At 35.1% G+C, this 15,984-nt stretch overlaps 1 protein-coding gene across 1 annotated transcript in view; it reads right to left on the reverse strand.

Annotated features, from left to right (window-relative positions):
* Positions 1-15,984, reverse strand: part of pod1 (coronin) — a 434,089-nt gene that overhangs the window by 100,125 nt on the left and 317,980 nt on the right. The window contains exon 17 of the mRNA XM_090401146.1: positions 12,732-12,840. Within this exon, the coding sequence (XP_090257272.1) occupies positions 12,732-12,840 (109 nt within the window). The remainder of the gene's footprint in view (positions 1-12,731; positions 12,841-15,984) is intronic.

The raw sequence follows: 15,984 nt of genomic DNA on the forward strand, positions 1-15,984 counted from the left end.
ACACAAACTTCCACTTTTAAAACGTGTGTCTATTACTAGTGACGTGCTCCTGCAATGATAGGTAATAAATAAGGCTTCATTTCAATATGTAAAAACGATGACAATTTCCAGATTTTTTAATGTACCACTGTATTATTCACCAACAAGTACTGTGTAATAAAAGATTAAACACAAAAGATGTTTTGGATATTACATTTAAAATTGCAAATTCTGTTCGAGGAAAAGTCCAGCAATGGCAGTTATTTAAATTACAGGCAGATGATGATAAGGAACTTCTGTTGTACAATAATGTTCGCTGGCTCAGCAGAAGTCAATTTTTAGAAAGATTTTTTGCTTAACGATATAAAAATTTTTCTTGATGAAAATGGAGATATTTATCCACAATTGAGTGATAAAAGATGGTTGTTACACTTATCATTTTTAGTAGATTTCTGTACGAAATTAAGCTATTTAAATTTAGAGTTACAAGGTAGAGATAAAAATTTAATTGACATGTTAAGTTCAATTAAAACTTTCCAACAATACTTACTTTTATTAAAGAAAAATATAAATGACCGTGAATTTAGACATCTCCCATATTTATTAAAATTTTTTGAACAAAATCAGGAAAGGCTTTGCTATGATTTAAAAGAATTTATTCATGAAACAGAATTAGTTGAGGAAGAAATAAATTCAAGATTTAAAGATTTTAATAAAACTGAAATGATTGTATCTTTTATCAATAATCCATTTCAAGAAAACTTGAACATCACAGAAATTTCAAATAAAATTAGTGGGATGATATAAACCAAGCTGAAGTAGAACTTGAGATAATAAACATTCAGAATAGTTTACATTTAAAATTAATAAACAATGAAGTGATTTGGAAGTATGCACATGAAAAATTCCCAATATTAACTGATATTGTGCGAAAAATTCTGTCATGTTTCGGATCGAAATACTTGTCAGAATCTGCTTTTTCAAATATGAATGTCATCATAAAAAATCAATTAAGACACCAAATTACAAATGATCATTTGGATGATTGTCTGTGATTGGCCATTTCTTCATATCAACTTGACTATGAAAATATTGCGAGGTCCAAACAATGCCAAATTTCACATTAACTTTTTTTTTTTTTTTAAATCAACCAGCATTTCCTGTAACTTGTGAGTTTGTAATCATCTTGTTTTTTCTAACTTTGGTTTTTCAAAACAGAGAAATAAATATTTTATTTCAATATATTTGTTTTTTTTTTGTTGTATTAAAATATTTGTTATATTAAAATAATTAAAAGTGATAAATAAATTTTTAAATACACAAATAAAGTTTTTAGTTGTGTAATTTTTTTTAGTTGTTTATTTGTGCGTAATCAGATATCAGGTTGGGGGAACGTGATCTATATAAGAGAGTAGATTGCCAAATAACTTATAAGAGAGTAGATCACCGAATAACTTTTTATAGAAAAGTAGCTTGCATAGAAAAAAGGTTGAACACCACTGTCCTAGGAGATGTGTTTTTCATTATGGGTAATACTAAGGATGGTGATCAGAGCTTAACCCACCTTTTCTATGAGTTGCCCCTGTCATGAAAGGTTTGCTTACGCTTGGATCCGCCGAAACTTTTATAGTTTCTATCTATATTCGGCATGAAACTCTTGTAGTTTTCTCTATTCAGTTTTGAAATGATGTTGGATTCAATATCCACTTAATTTGAATAATTTTGATTTGCCGAAGTGAAGCCTTCTGGCTCTCTATTTCAATAATTCTTGGTGCCTTTTGTGATGTGAACCTCTTGGAAATTCGTATGGTAAAGTATAACCTCTGCACCACTACAACCTGGGTATTTACAATTTTGGGTCTGCCTACTCACTGATGAGACCACAACAAAGGTCGAAACTGGTCTGGGTAGTGACCCCCCCCCCTCCATAATGTATAACATCATGCATCTCCTAGGAGATGTGTTTTACATTACGAGTAATACTAAGGATAGTATTACCCACAATACTATCCTCATAATACATGAACAGAGCATACCCCACCTTTACCACGAGTTGCCCCTGTCATGAAAGGTTTGCTTACACTTGAATCTGCGAAACTTTTATAGTTTCTATCTATATTTGGCACGAAACTCTTGCAGTTTCTCTGAAACTCTTATAGTTTTCTCTATTCAGCTTTGAAATAATGTTGGATTCAATATCCACTTCTTGATAACTTTTTCCTGTTTGACTACCTTCCAAACCAATAGCTCATGTTCACTTTCACCAACAGGTGGCAGAGCCAATACCTCATTCACAACTACATTCTCTGAAGATATCACCATATCTAACACTGATAAATCATGTGCTGCTTCCATCAGATGCTGCTTTAGATAGTTATCCCACAGAAACTCAACAAATACACACTCGCCTTGTTACTATGCACTATCTCTTCTTTCCATCCACATTCCTATAATTAAAATCTCCCATTAGGATCATCATTCTTTTACTTGTCCAATTAATTTGTCTAAACATTTCATAATCAGTACACCACATTCCCTGGCCTATAACAGCATCCTATTAGATATACTATTCTATTGATCTCAACTTCACACCAACTTCAAAATCTTGCTTCAAAATCTTCACATGTATTACTATTTTCCACTTTGGCTCTTGAAGGACACAATTCCACTTCTACCATTAACAAAACTCCCCATCCTCTCTTCATCTTTCTATCCTTTTGGAAAATTCTATACCCTACTATTTCAAGTCCTAACAGTATGTGATCCTCAGACAACCAAGTTTCACTTATGCCAATTATCTCTGGGCATACTGAATCAATGCTACAAACTCAGACCCTTTATTTCTGGGATGGGAATAATGTGTTGATGGGATGGTCTCTTTGCAGCCATGACATCAACACAATCACTGTTTATTCTCTCAGCTATAGTACTTATCACTCCTTTCATTCTAATCATCCCCATTTCTCTGATCCTGGCTCTGATTTTCATTCATATTCTTATCATTCCCCACCATTTTGCACTGCTTCACTTTGCTCTGTTATAATCACTTCCTCACCTTTGTATCCATCCTTTTCCTGTCCTTCCACAACCTGCTTCTCAACTTCTGACTCCTAGCAGTACTAATTCGTATGAACACTATGTACTCTTAGTAAACAACAATCGCTCCAAATGACCAACATCAAACCCATTCAAATGCATTCCATCAATTTTAAACCATTCTAACTTCCCTTCGAATTAATTCCATACATTCTCAAATTAAACATTCTCCATCTGACACAATTCAGCCATTTTATTCATTCAGTATCGTTGCTCTCATTCTCAGTTCACTACTGTCATATCTGGGCAACAAACAACCACTTACCCAATGACTCCATTATTTCTTCACTTCCTGCAATAACCTCTTCAAATCCCTTTCCAGATTCTTTGTCCTGCTATTCAAGTCATTTGTGCCCACCACTACCACTAATTCTGATGCTTGTTCCTTCCTTCTATGTCAAGCATTAATATTTGTTTCATTGTATCACCTGTAAAACATGTCTTGTGCACTTCATATTTTACTTTATCCACACCTTTAATGACTGAGTCACCATATAAAGCAACCCTATCATCCTTATATATTTGCTTCTCCTTATTAACTTCCTTGTCATTTATACTAGTTATGCTCTTCTTTAAATGTTTGATTTCCTCCTCCATACATTTAACTTGAACTCTTCATTTTTATTAACTCTTGCCTAAGCTCTTCCATGTCACTTCTATTATTACCATCATAAGCACTCCCATCCACTTCCTGATTATTCCTGGTAACACTGTTCTCATTTTTGGAACATCCTAACTTTTCATTGCACTTCTCAGATACTATAATACATTCCTTTTTATCATTCCATCTAACACTTCATAAATCTTTAACGTTTTTAAAATGTCTTTAAAAGTCCAGGGGAAAACTCAATCTCCGAGTTGAGACCTTCTGCGCTGCTGACGTATGCTTCTTTGGTGCCATTTTTGAAATGTTGACAAGCACTTCCACATTAATCAAGATATAAACTAAAGCAAAGACTTTTTGAACCTCAATACAATGATTATATCCAGTCTGGCTATCACACAAAAGCACTATTATATAAATCTACACAATATAATTTAGGAGGGGAAAACACTTTTCATAACCCTGCTTAGATACATCACTACTTCTTGTCGCAATCAATAACATTTTTTCTTATTCCTTGTTTGTTCTAATTGTATGTTGCAATGTTCAGTATGTCGTGTGTGTTTATGCATTCACGTGCACATGTTTGGCTAATGATGACTAGGATGTATTCAAGATAAATTGATACTTCAGTTATATATAATATTAATGAGTATCATCTGTTTTTTGCCTTCTTTGATTCAATAATACCAATTCTGCTGATGATATTTTTGTAATTTCTCTGCTAGTTCCATCTCATTCCTGCTGATGCTGCTTACATTGATGTTAGCTATCTTTCATTCCTTTGAAAGTAAAGTTTTCCAGCAGCTGACTTTCACTGTTCATTCTATATAATAGACAAGTTTAGGTGTGTTAGACATTATTCATAACTTATTTCAATGGCATTACAACATGAAACAAACTAAATTATAAAATGTTTATTAACTGGCTTATATTTTGCTGGATTTTAAACCAGCATCCTCAGAGCACAAAACAACAATGTTACACAAGTTACACAACAATAAGTTGAATGAAACAATTCAAAATATAATGGACAAAAGATCTAAAGTCCTAATTTGGAATCCTCTAATGTTTCAAAAAAAGAAGTATTACAACTATGCAGAAGTTGATCTTAAGATAACAGTCTCCCATTTTTGGCAAATTAATGCAACTATATTTGTTCAGGTTAGGAGAATGCTTCATAGCCACTGCTGACTCTAAAAATAATCTTTCTGACATGTAATGACTTCTATATAGCACAGTGGTTTTCTTCCATCTAATCCTGTATGAGGAGGAGTCCAAAGTATAGTCTGCCAGTCCAGGCTTGCCATAATAATGATGGCAATAACAGAATTACTGAACATAAGAAACAAATACATTTTTTTTATGTTCTCCAAGGTGGATGTTAACAGCTATTCTTGTCTGTCCATAGTATGCCAAGTCACAAGGGCAGTCTCCTTACCTGACCAAGTATGGTTGCATTAATTTGACAAAATCTGGGAGACTGTTATCTTAAGATCAACTTCTACACAGCTATAATACTTCTTTTTTACAACATTAGAGGGTGCCAAATTAGAACTACAGAGCTTTTTTGCATTCCAGTTTGAATTGTTTCACTCACTCATTGTCACGTGTAAACTGTAACTGTTGTACCATCATAATTTCGAGTAGTTTAAGGTAATACAGAATATAGTTTGGTCCCTAAGACTCAAATTGCATCTATTCTCATTTGATATTCCTGTGGATACTTAATAATGGAGTGAATCATGAAAGGATGAAGAATCAACATTAAGTCAGAAGCCCCAATCAGTTTTCAATTCCTTATAGACTATGTGAAGGTAATATGCTAATAAAATGAAAGAAAGATCCTTGAAAAAATTGTAAGAAAAAACTCATTGTTACCTATCTGAATATTTTATGCTTTTGTTGTCTGTACATGCATGCATCCTTTGGCAAGCATTTAATTTGCATCATTATGAAACTTTCTATACATTATGTTGTGATCAGTAACAAGAACATGATATAAGCTAAATTTCTATTTGACATCAGTCCCAGTCTTTTCCTTGGGCAAACTTTCACAGATCTACCAATTGTTCAGATGAATAAAATGAAATTCTGCATAAAAAAAGCATTGTTCCATGTCTGCATTATTTCTCTGATACATATCTGGTCAGTTGGATGAATTTTTCTGTTATTTCCTTTTGCAGCAATAATCCATAGACTTAATGAAAGAATTTCTCAGAAAGGACATCAGCATGCTGAGAGATTGCGTTAATAAAATAGAAATTCACCTACCCTGGCAACATTCTTAAATTTCAATGATGATACTTTAAAGGTACTTTCAACACAATATTTTAGATCAAATAACCTGTATTTTTAAGCCACAATTTACATTGGAAGATTTCAGTATATTTTCTTCTTCTAGCTTTAAACTTGTATTTCAGCTAAAAGGCCTTCATTAAGTAACAGTTCACTATACTGGCAATGCTCATCTATGTCATTTCAAGTAAACTAATACCTGAAATGAAATAGATAAGCATTGCCATAGTTTTACCTAGTGTTTGGATGAATTTAACTTGCAAACTTAGCATATAGTCAAACTGCTCCGAAGTCCAATAAACATTTCAATTTCTAAATGGAAATAAAACCGCAGTGTTTCTCAGCAAAAATGCTAAACCTCATGTAGATGTAGATTTAGCAATGTAGATGTAGATTTAGCAATGTAGATGTAGATTTAGCAATGTAGATGTAGATTTGTCACATGCAATTTGTTTCACAACTGAAAATTCCTTTACTGATGTGAAATTACTTCTTACTAATAGCATTCCATAACTCTCCTCTAGTCATTTGTTATACTATTGTCTAGTGAGCTCTCTGTATGAGTGAAGGTTGCTGCCTTCCCACAAATCTCTTGGCACTACTCATAGCTGAAGTTTATGAGATTTGAAACAATTACTGTGAAAAAACAAACAAACAACTGGAACAGTTATCTGCATTTGAAATGCTGGCCTGCCTGGCCAAGTGGATAGTGCACCCATTTTCCAACCAACAGAAAGTAGCTAGAACTTAATGTCAGACCACCATCTCTGCTCATTAGAGGACTAAAGTAGCTTGACTAAGTGCCATGTTTGGTCTCCAGAACATAGCTCCCAGATTATCTAATTCTTAGATTATCTAATCCTTAGATAATCTGGGGTAAAAAAGATCCTACATCTATAGTATATTGGTACCACACAATGGTACCAATATGCTATAGGTGAAGAGCTTTTCATTGGTAAGATTAACATTAAAAAACATAGCTACTGCTCAGCATAGGTGAAAATGAATAATGCTTGTATGATAATGACTTTTTATTTTTATTCATAATATTGACCCCCATACATAAGAGGTTAAGAGACCTATAAGCACATCGTTGCCATGTGTGTGGGGAGGGTGCAGTGAGGACTGAAATAGAAGTCTCTTGATTTTTTTTTTTTTTTTTTTTTAAGAGCTGCAAGTAGTAATTGTTTGGGATGGGAATACTTCATGAATAAGGCTGCTCCAGAGGACAGAGATGGATGGAATAAAAGAGAAAGAGGAGAAGCAGCAGATTCAGTGCATTTGCAGTTTGCACAGTAAAAGGATGATAGGAAGCTGCTGCTCTTGTATTAACCGATGCAACTGAAAGTGAAGGAATAATAGTTGCCAATTCACTGGAGTATTGACCATGGAAGTACCTGAAAAACAGACACAGTGCTTAAACATTGTGTCTGTGAGAAAAAAGCTGAAGTGAAAGTGAGGGGCCATCAATGAGCCTAATTGCTCACTTTTGGATAGCATCAAGGATTTTAAGGAAATTTTAGGTGCACCGCCCCAAACATGTGAGCAGTATTCTAGGCATGGGAGGGATTTGTATATAGTTATGATTTGGTTGGGTGTAAAATATCCTTTTGAACAAAAGAGAATGCCTAGTGTTTTGGATGCTTAGGAGGCTACTGATGTGATGTGATCTGTTTATGTCAGGAGAGAATGGAAGCAATTGTTAGTTCTAAGTAGTGAGAGAGAGACCTGATCTTGTCTGGTGATTTGTGTCTTACTGAGGGTAAGGGTAGGTGAACTAAGATTTTTTTGTGAGAGAAAAGACAAGACTGTGTTTTGGCGGCATTGAACATGACACGGTTGTCCTTGCCTCATTGAAGGAAAGTATGAAGATCAATGTTTAGGGTACTGATTGTAGATGATTTTGTAGCCTGTGATCTCAGAGTACTACATGGTTTGTTGAATGAGTAGTACTCTGAGATCACAGGCTACAAGATCATCTACAATCAGTACCCTGTGGATGTACTGTAGATACCTGTGTTGAGACTTAAATGCTGTGAAGAATTCACATTGGAGGTTTAATGGAATATTATCAGCACTGAGAAAGGATTAAAGCTATTTTTAATACTTCCAATATTTTGGAAGTATTAAATGTTGTTACCACGGATGTTACAAAAAACTTTTTGTAACAACACACACAAAAATTATACAACAGTGAGTGAAACTAAAGTCCTATCTAGGTGGCCCATAGAGGACCATCTAGATAGGACTTTAGTTTCACTCACTATTGTATTATTTAATTCCACCTAAAATGGACTTTAGTTCCACCTAGAATGCATCCTCTATGGGCATTTGCAGGTGGCCTAGGATGTAAAGAGGGATCTCTGATAATTAATGTTTCCCAAATTTCGGGGAAGTTTAAAGCAACCGTATTTGTTTAAATTTGGTTGATTCCTGAGTGCAGATGCAGATTCAAAGAATAGTCTTTCTGTTTGGAATTTACTATGGTGGAGCATGGTGGTTTTTCCCCAGGAGATCCTGCGGGTTGTAACCAAAACATGGTCTGCAAGGCCAGATTGACCATAATCGTGATTGCAGATGTATGACTTGTATTCTTCTAACTGGATGGTTGCTGATCTGCCTGTCTGTCTAAAGTAAGCCAGTTTACAGGCACAAGGTACTCTATATACTCCAGGCACTGAGAGAGGAGGGAGCTGGTCTTTGGTGGAACAGATAAGGGTAGCCAGTTTATGGTGAGGCTTAAAAGCTGTATAGAGGGGTTGTACTTTTTTAATGATCTGGCTTTTTTTTCTGATGTACCATGGATGTATAGTAATGGCATTTAAAAAAAATAATCAAGTCCTTCCCCATTCCCCGACCATCTCTTCAGAAGAACTTCAGAAATGCCATCACCATACCTTACATCCATGGTACATCAGAAAAAATAGCCAGATCATTAAAAAAGTACAACCTCGGCTTTTAAGCCCCACCTTAAACTTGCTACCCTTATCTGCTCCACTAAAGACCAGCTCCCTCCTCTCTCAGTGCCTGGAGTATATAGATTACCTTGTGCCTGTAAACTGGCTTACTTTAGACAGACAGGCAGATCAGCAACCATCCGGTTAGAAGAACACAAGTCATACATCTGCAGTCATGATTATGGTCAATCTGGCCTTGCAGATCATGTTTTGGATACAACCCACAGGATCTCTTGGAAAAAAACCACCATGCTCCACCATAGTACATTCAAAAAAGAAAGACTATTCTTTGAATCTGCATCTGCACTCAGGAATCAACCAAATTTAAACAAATATGGTTGCATTGAACATCCCAAAATTTGGGAAACATTAATTATCAGAGATCCCTCTTTAATCCTAGGCCACCTGCAAATGCCCATAGAGGGCACACCACCTAGATAAGACTTTAGTTTCACTCACTATTGTATTATTTGTGTGTGTGTGTTGTTACAAAAAGTTTTTTTGTAATCCCTGAAGATGTCTCTGTGACAGAGACGAAATATTGGAAGTATTAAAATTAGTTTTAATCCTTTCTCAGTGCTGATAATATTCCATTAAGAATGATTAAAGAAAGATTGCCAGCCAATTACAGATGGGGGAGGGGGGGTGTATATTGCACAAAGAAACCAAAGGATGGCATTTTATTGAGCAGGCCACATTGTCACACGTGGTCAAAGGCTTTGGAAATGTGACAGCACAAGTTTCTCTGAACCTTTCCATGGCACATGTCCAGTGGTTGGTGATGTCAGCTACTAGGTATCTGTGGATCATGAATGGCAGGATCCATACTGGTGGTTGCTAATTAATTGGCGATGCCAGGAGGCCAGCCTTTTCTTTGGATGAAGTAACAATGGTGCCATCAGGATGAGATGGTAGAAGTGCAGGATAGCAGAAGTTGCATCCAACATCCTGAGCGGAGGACCAGAAATCATGACTTCCATTTGGAGAGGAGGCAAGTTTTTTGGTGATGGCCTTAATGAAATAAAATTTGGATCTACTGATGAATAATTTGCATATATTGTGTAGGTGTAGGCAGAGTATGAAGCTGGAGTTCTTGAAGCAAGGCACTTGTGGTAAGCTAATTTTTTTTCTTCGACTGCTTTGATACACTTTCAGTTGAACCAGGGCTTGGAAAGTGGATGAGGATTATGCCTTGGATTGGAATGAAGGTCTTCATGCTAGTGAGAATAATTCCTGTAACTTGTTCACAGCAGGTGTTAGGGTCATATAAGCAGAAACATTACTCAGACCAAGGAAAGAAGGAGTAGAAATTCTGGAAGTCATCCCAGTTGGCTCCTTGATAGTGCCAGAAGATGCAAGGTTGGGAGTGGGCATAGATGGAGCCTGTGAGAAAGGAATTTGTACAAGATTGTGATCTGAGTTGCCAAGAGGAGAGGTGATTCATACGGTGTATCTAGAAGGAGAACTGGTCAAAAATAGATCCAGATTATTTGGAGAGTGAAGTGAGTTATCAGGAATTTGAGTAGGAAGGTGGACAATTTGTGTTAGGTCATTACTTATGGCAAAGACTGTTTCTCTTCCAGCTTGATTAATGGTGTTGGAATAGGGGAGCCAGTTGCAATTATGGACACTGAGGTTGCCCAGGAAGATGACCTCACTATTTGGATGGCTGGATTGAAGATGGTCAAGTTTCATGGAAAGGAATGTGAAGAGGTCAGGACGGTAATCAGTGTTTGGAGATCAGTAAATGCAACAAATTAATGTTAATAAATGGGGAAAGGAAGTCTTAAGCTGGAGAATGTCAAAAGAAGGGATTCTAAATTAGCCATTCTCTGGCTGGCTATATTGGATTTCACAGAGGCAGGAACAGGATGTCTGGTCTGGAAGACTGCAAGTGGTGGTGAATATCATTTATGTTTGTGTTAATGCCACAGATGTCAGTAAAATGGATGTGAAAGTGAGATTTGAAGAGATCCTGGCAGGGTTTGTGTGTTATGGGAGATTAATTTTTGTCTCAGTGTTGATGTCATTGCTTGTAGGAACCTTCATAAGTTTAATTGTGATTAGCTGGAAATATAGTGGGGACGTGTAATGAGAGGGATAGACTCTCAGAGACATAACTTCCATACAGAGAGAAACCAGTCCCTGTACTAGAAGTGGCCTCAACAGTGTCCCCCACATATCACTAAGTGGATTTCCTCTCCAGGCATGACCAGGCAGAGTATGGGGAAGCAGCATTATGTGCCAGTTGGCCAGGAAACCTCCTGGCTCGTTAATACTGACAGGTTCAGGACTGCACTAATTGGTGGCAGGCCTGCAGCACCATCATTTTAACTGACATATCTTCGAAATGGAGGAGGTAATAGGTTTCCAAGTATGTTTGGCATGGTCTTGAAGGGGTATCACTCACACTGCATGGAGAAAGGGGGGGGGGGGACAGAAACTGGAATCCCTGCTCTGGAGACCAGACATGGCAATTGCCACTTCAGACTGCCAATAATCTGGGTGGTGGTATTTCACTGAGCAATGAAGAACATCTACCACCTAGTTGGCATTTCCTCCAACTAGGAAGTATCCTTTTGCAGCAGGAATGCTCACTGCAAATGCCAAAGCCTCTATTGTGGAAACACACCACAGGAAGGTAGGGGTTGACTTGACAGGGAGAGGCTGCATATTGCACATTCCTGCCCACTAGTGGTGCGATTTATACAGTATATCTATATACTACCATAAAAATTTGAGTAAATCAGTAAAAGTTTCACCATATTTATAAAGAATAGTAATTCAGATATATTCAATATATAAAACAATACAATTTCCAAATAACAAATCTACTTAAGCATAGCCAGATCACAATAACCCGTAATGATACATACATTTTTTATATATATAAAATCTTATTATTTTAGTTCTAATGAATACAATTAATTTTATATGAGTATTGTTATCTTCTTCACCATATTATCTTTCACTTCACTGTTATTCTCTTTCTGCCATCCCTGTATTTACAATTCCACTTTCTCCAATCATTTGGTTCATTCTGCATCTCTCCCCCTCCCATTTCTATTCTCAATTTCTCTTGGTCATCCACATTCCTTTGATTCACTTTCTACATGTGATTATTTTTAAACTAATCCAGATCAAATAACTGATCATACATGTTACCAAAAGGCGAATATATGGACACTTGAGCAGCACTCTGTCAGTGCAAGCTAAGGCAACTCAGGGCTGCTATGGATTGTATTAATGTAAGCTCTCAGGTCAGCTAACAAAACTTTCATAGTTTCTACAAACATTCAGTTTTGAAATAATGTTGGATCTAGTATCCACTTTATCTATGTAATTTTACATTGCCGAAATGAAGCCTTGTGACTCTTTTAGTAATTGCGTTAAAATATAATTCTCCACAGTGAGTTAAGCAAAACTGGATTTGAATGAAAATTTAAAACTATGTAATTTTAAAAATACAGTCAATCACAGTAATCTTTGAAATGCAATAACAACATATTCACACATAAAATATCAACAAGGGAAATTAAAAACTTATCCCCCCCCCCATCCTCCTGAAACTATTAGTAACATTTTACATATTAAGTATTACAGAGCAATATGGGAGAGACGAGTGATCAATGTATGCCACAAAGAGAGCTGGCCAAATGGAAGGGCAGGAGGTGAAAACAGTATTCAGGCACTGATTTTAATAAAATATTTTCATTATGCAGGAAGCAGAAATAATTCATGCTTTACTAATAAAGACTAAAATTTTCAACTATTATTAAAATAATAAACAAACTTACCAACAGCTAATCTGTAATTATTAAAAGGATCCCATGAAAAATCCATTACTGAAGAATTACAAATAACTCCTGGTGGAAAAGATGGAGGTAAACGACCAGTACTTGTTAGCTGGTTCATCAAAACATATCATCCTTAGTTATAATTTATCATGTATGCATACACATATAAATAAAGAACAACATATAAAATTTTTAATTTTAATTTTTCTTTTTTGTTTCATAAAAAGAAAATACTGAAAATGATCAAGTTTGATCAACTTTGACAGAATGAAATTACTTCTATTATAGCAAAAGCCTCTTGTTAGAATGGCTTCTTTAACAACCTGCCATAAGTAGACTACAACTGATGTCAATACAACTGTTATCAAATGATATCAGTCAACACTCTCACTACAACAAACTTGTAGGGAAGAAAAGTTTGTTATAGTGAATTTCATTTAGAATAGAATTATGTCTATGGAGCTTTGGTTGAAACATTTTTGGGTAGTATGTTATAGCAAGGGAGTTTGTTATGATGTCTGATATAATGAACACTGATTGCAAATGGAAATGAAAGCTAAAAAGATAAAAGGGGAAATAGGCACTGGAGATTATATATATATATTATAACTTTACTTTGTGGAGTTGAAAGACTCATTGCAGAAAGTCTTTGTACACTTGTCATCTTTGAACTCAACTACCACTCTTTCTATAAATCTACTCCTTAATCTCTTGTTCATTATTCTTTTGTAGTTTGTATACTTCTCATCCAATTTAACGTGCTCTGCAGATTACATTCAATCAAGCTGTTCTCAAAGCCATTATCAGTTAAAATCTTATTTTTTCCAGAATTCCTCCATATGTGAAATCTAGATTTGTGTGACTAGTAGTTTGGATGCTCTTCTTTGTTTTTAATTTTATTTTAATGAAGATCCTAAACACATGAAGTTATTCAGCCTGAATAACTGTCGGAACATTAAAATAGGTAGCCAGAGCAATGAATATATGTACCTTTACAACTTTTGGTGGCAGTTACTACCAGATCAGTGTGAAGGAACTCATTAGCAGAGACAAATCATAGTCAAGTTTTGAGATGGAAGACCAACTAATCACTCTCATAATAATAAGAGTTGAGAGCCAAGTTTTCACAGTGAAAATCAGAGATTCCTGATGAGTACATTGAGAATTTGAATGAGATAACATATGTAGTTTTTTTTTTTTTCTTAATGGGGAATAATCAAAGATGTATGTAAGGAAGAATGTCCAGAAGAGAAAGAATGGAAATCAGGCAGCATCTATGTTTACCATGGTGAAGAAGCAGGTTCCCAATTTAGTCCTCATATGGGCAAGAATAGTAGTAGTAAACTAATCAGAAGTCTCTCAGCAATGTCTGCATTGTGACCCCCTTTGACCATTTGGACACACAGTCCCCTAGATCTTATAGGAAATGTGAATCATGAACCACACAAAAATCAACACATATCCACACAGCACTTAGAAAATATAGACAATAGAAAAGGTTACTGATTCTATTGAACTCATCTCCATACCTAATGAGAACACAAGCCCTCACTGACAGTTAGTTTCTGGAGCCAGAAAGATAACCAGAGAAAAAGAGCAACATTTAGAAGACTTCTTTGGGCAATATCAAGAAAAGAAAATTCCTGCATGCAAAACCACCAATCAGGAAGCTTTCGAACCAGAAGATGTGCTTCTTTCAGATAACTCAGAAAAACAAAAAGTAATACAAGAATTTCAGCTTCGTAAAATCAAATTAAAGCTAAGTTAGTAGAAGCATTAGAGAAAAATTAAAGAAACAATCGGTATCAAAATGATCAAAAAATGTGTCATCATTAAATAATGATCAACAAGCATATATTTATAGGAGTAACACTGACTGAAAATGAATTTTAGAAACAACTTTGTCTTTTTAATTTTTAGCATAACCACAAATGAACAGCATTCGTTTGCTAAACAAAAGTCACGAGAAGATCATAAGAATATAGAAAATAAATATCAGGAAGACAGCAAAATCTTCTATAACCTATTAAAAAAAAAGGCTTCAAAGAAGAAGAAAGAGTATAGGAAAAGGAACCAAAGATGATAAAGGTGACATGAAAACTGACGACAAAGATATTCTAGACGTCTGGAATAATCACTTTGAACCATTGCTATAAGAAACAAACAGCGATAGCACTGTGGTATAAAACATTCAAGAGAACCTAAAATGTGGATATATAAGCAGCTGGAAAAATGCAAGTCTGGAAGGCGGGGATGATATTCGACTAGAAATGCTCAAATATGGAGGTATATAAAAGTTTTTCAGTGAGTACACTGCATCCTAGATGAGTCTTTGATTACATGGGATCATAGGATAATAATAATAATTCAAAAGGCTTGGTAAGAGGATCAAATGCCATACGATTGCAGTAGAACCCTCATAGTAACCATATATAAAAAGAGAAATAAAACTGAACGTGAAATTTACAAATAAATTTTCCTACTAAGTCCTATTAAGATTTATGCAAGTATACTCGGAAAAAAAAGGCTAAAAAAACTGGAAGGAAAACTTGGAGAAGAGTAAGCTGGATGCAGACCAAATAGAGATTGTCAGATCAAAGTTTGAGAAATCATGGAAATATAACAAGGTCCTGGATTTAAGTTTTATAGATATGAAAAAGGCATATGACAATGGCTAGAGAACAGATGTTTAAAATGCTACAATTATATAGAGTAAAGAGGCTATTACATTAAGCAATTCATTGTCTATATTTCATCAGTTAGAACTGAAACCATACAAGAAGGTAGTTTGAAGTTAATCAGGAGTGACAGAAGGGAGCACAATATCTTTATTGTTATTCATCATCTATACCGTCGATCGCGATCTACCAGTAGATCTCTTGTGTATTCCTCGTTACTTACAAATTTAATTAAAACTGAAAACATAATATTTTATTTATCTTTATTTTGTATTCTTTTTAATTCACTTTAAGTGTATTGCTATTGTTTATTTCTTTTTCGTTAAAACTGTCAAATCAGTAATTTTCTTATAAGTCGGCGTAAATGAATTAATTTGGATCAGTGGAAGTCAAACAGCAAGCCAAGTGAATACGATTATAAGCAAAGTGTAAAAACTTGATTGTAGCTTAAATATTAAATATTCCAAAGCATATTACATCTATTTTTTACTTAGGTAAAGTCCCATGTGAATACTGTAAAAAAAAAAACTTTGTTTGTCTTGGTATAGTTTGTATTAGATGTTTTTGTAAATAAC

The sequence above is a fragment of the Typopeltis vanoorti genome, chromosome 12, assembly GCF_054136105.1.
Source record: "Typopeltis vanoorti isolate ZY-2024b chromosome 12, IOZ_Tvanoo_1.0, whole genome shotgun sequence".
Lineage (NCBI taxonomy): Eukaryota > Metazoa > Arthropoda > Arachnida > Uropygi > Thelyphonidae > Typopeltis > Typopeltis vanoorti.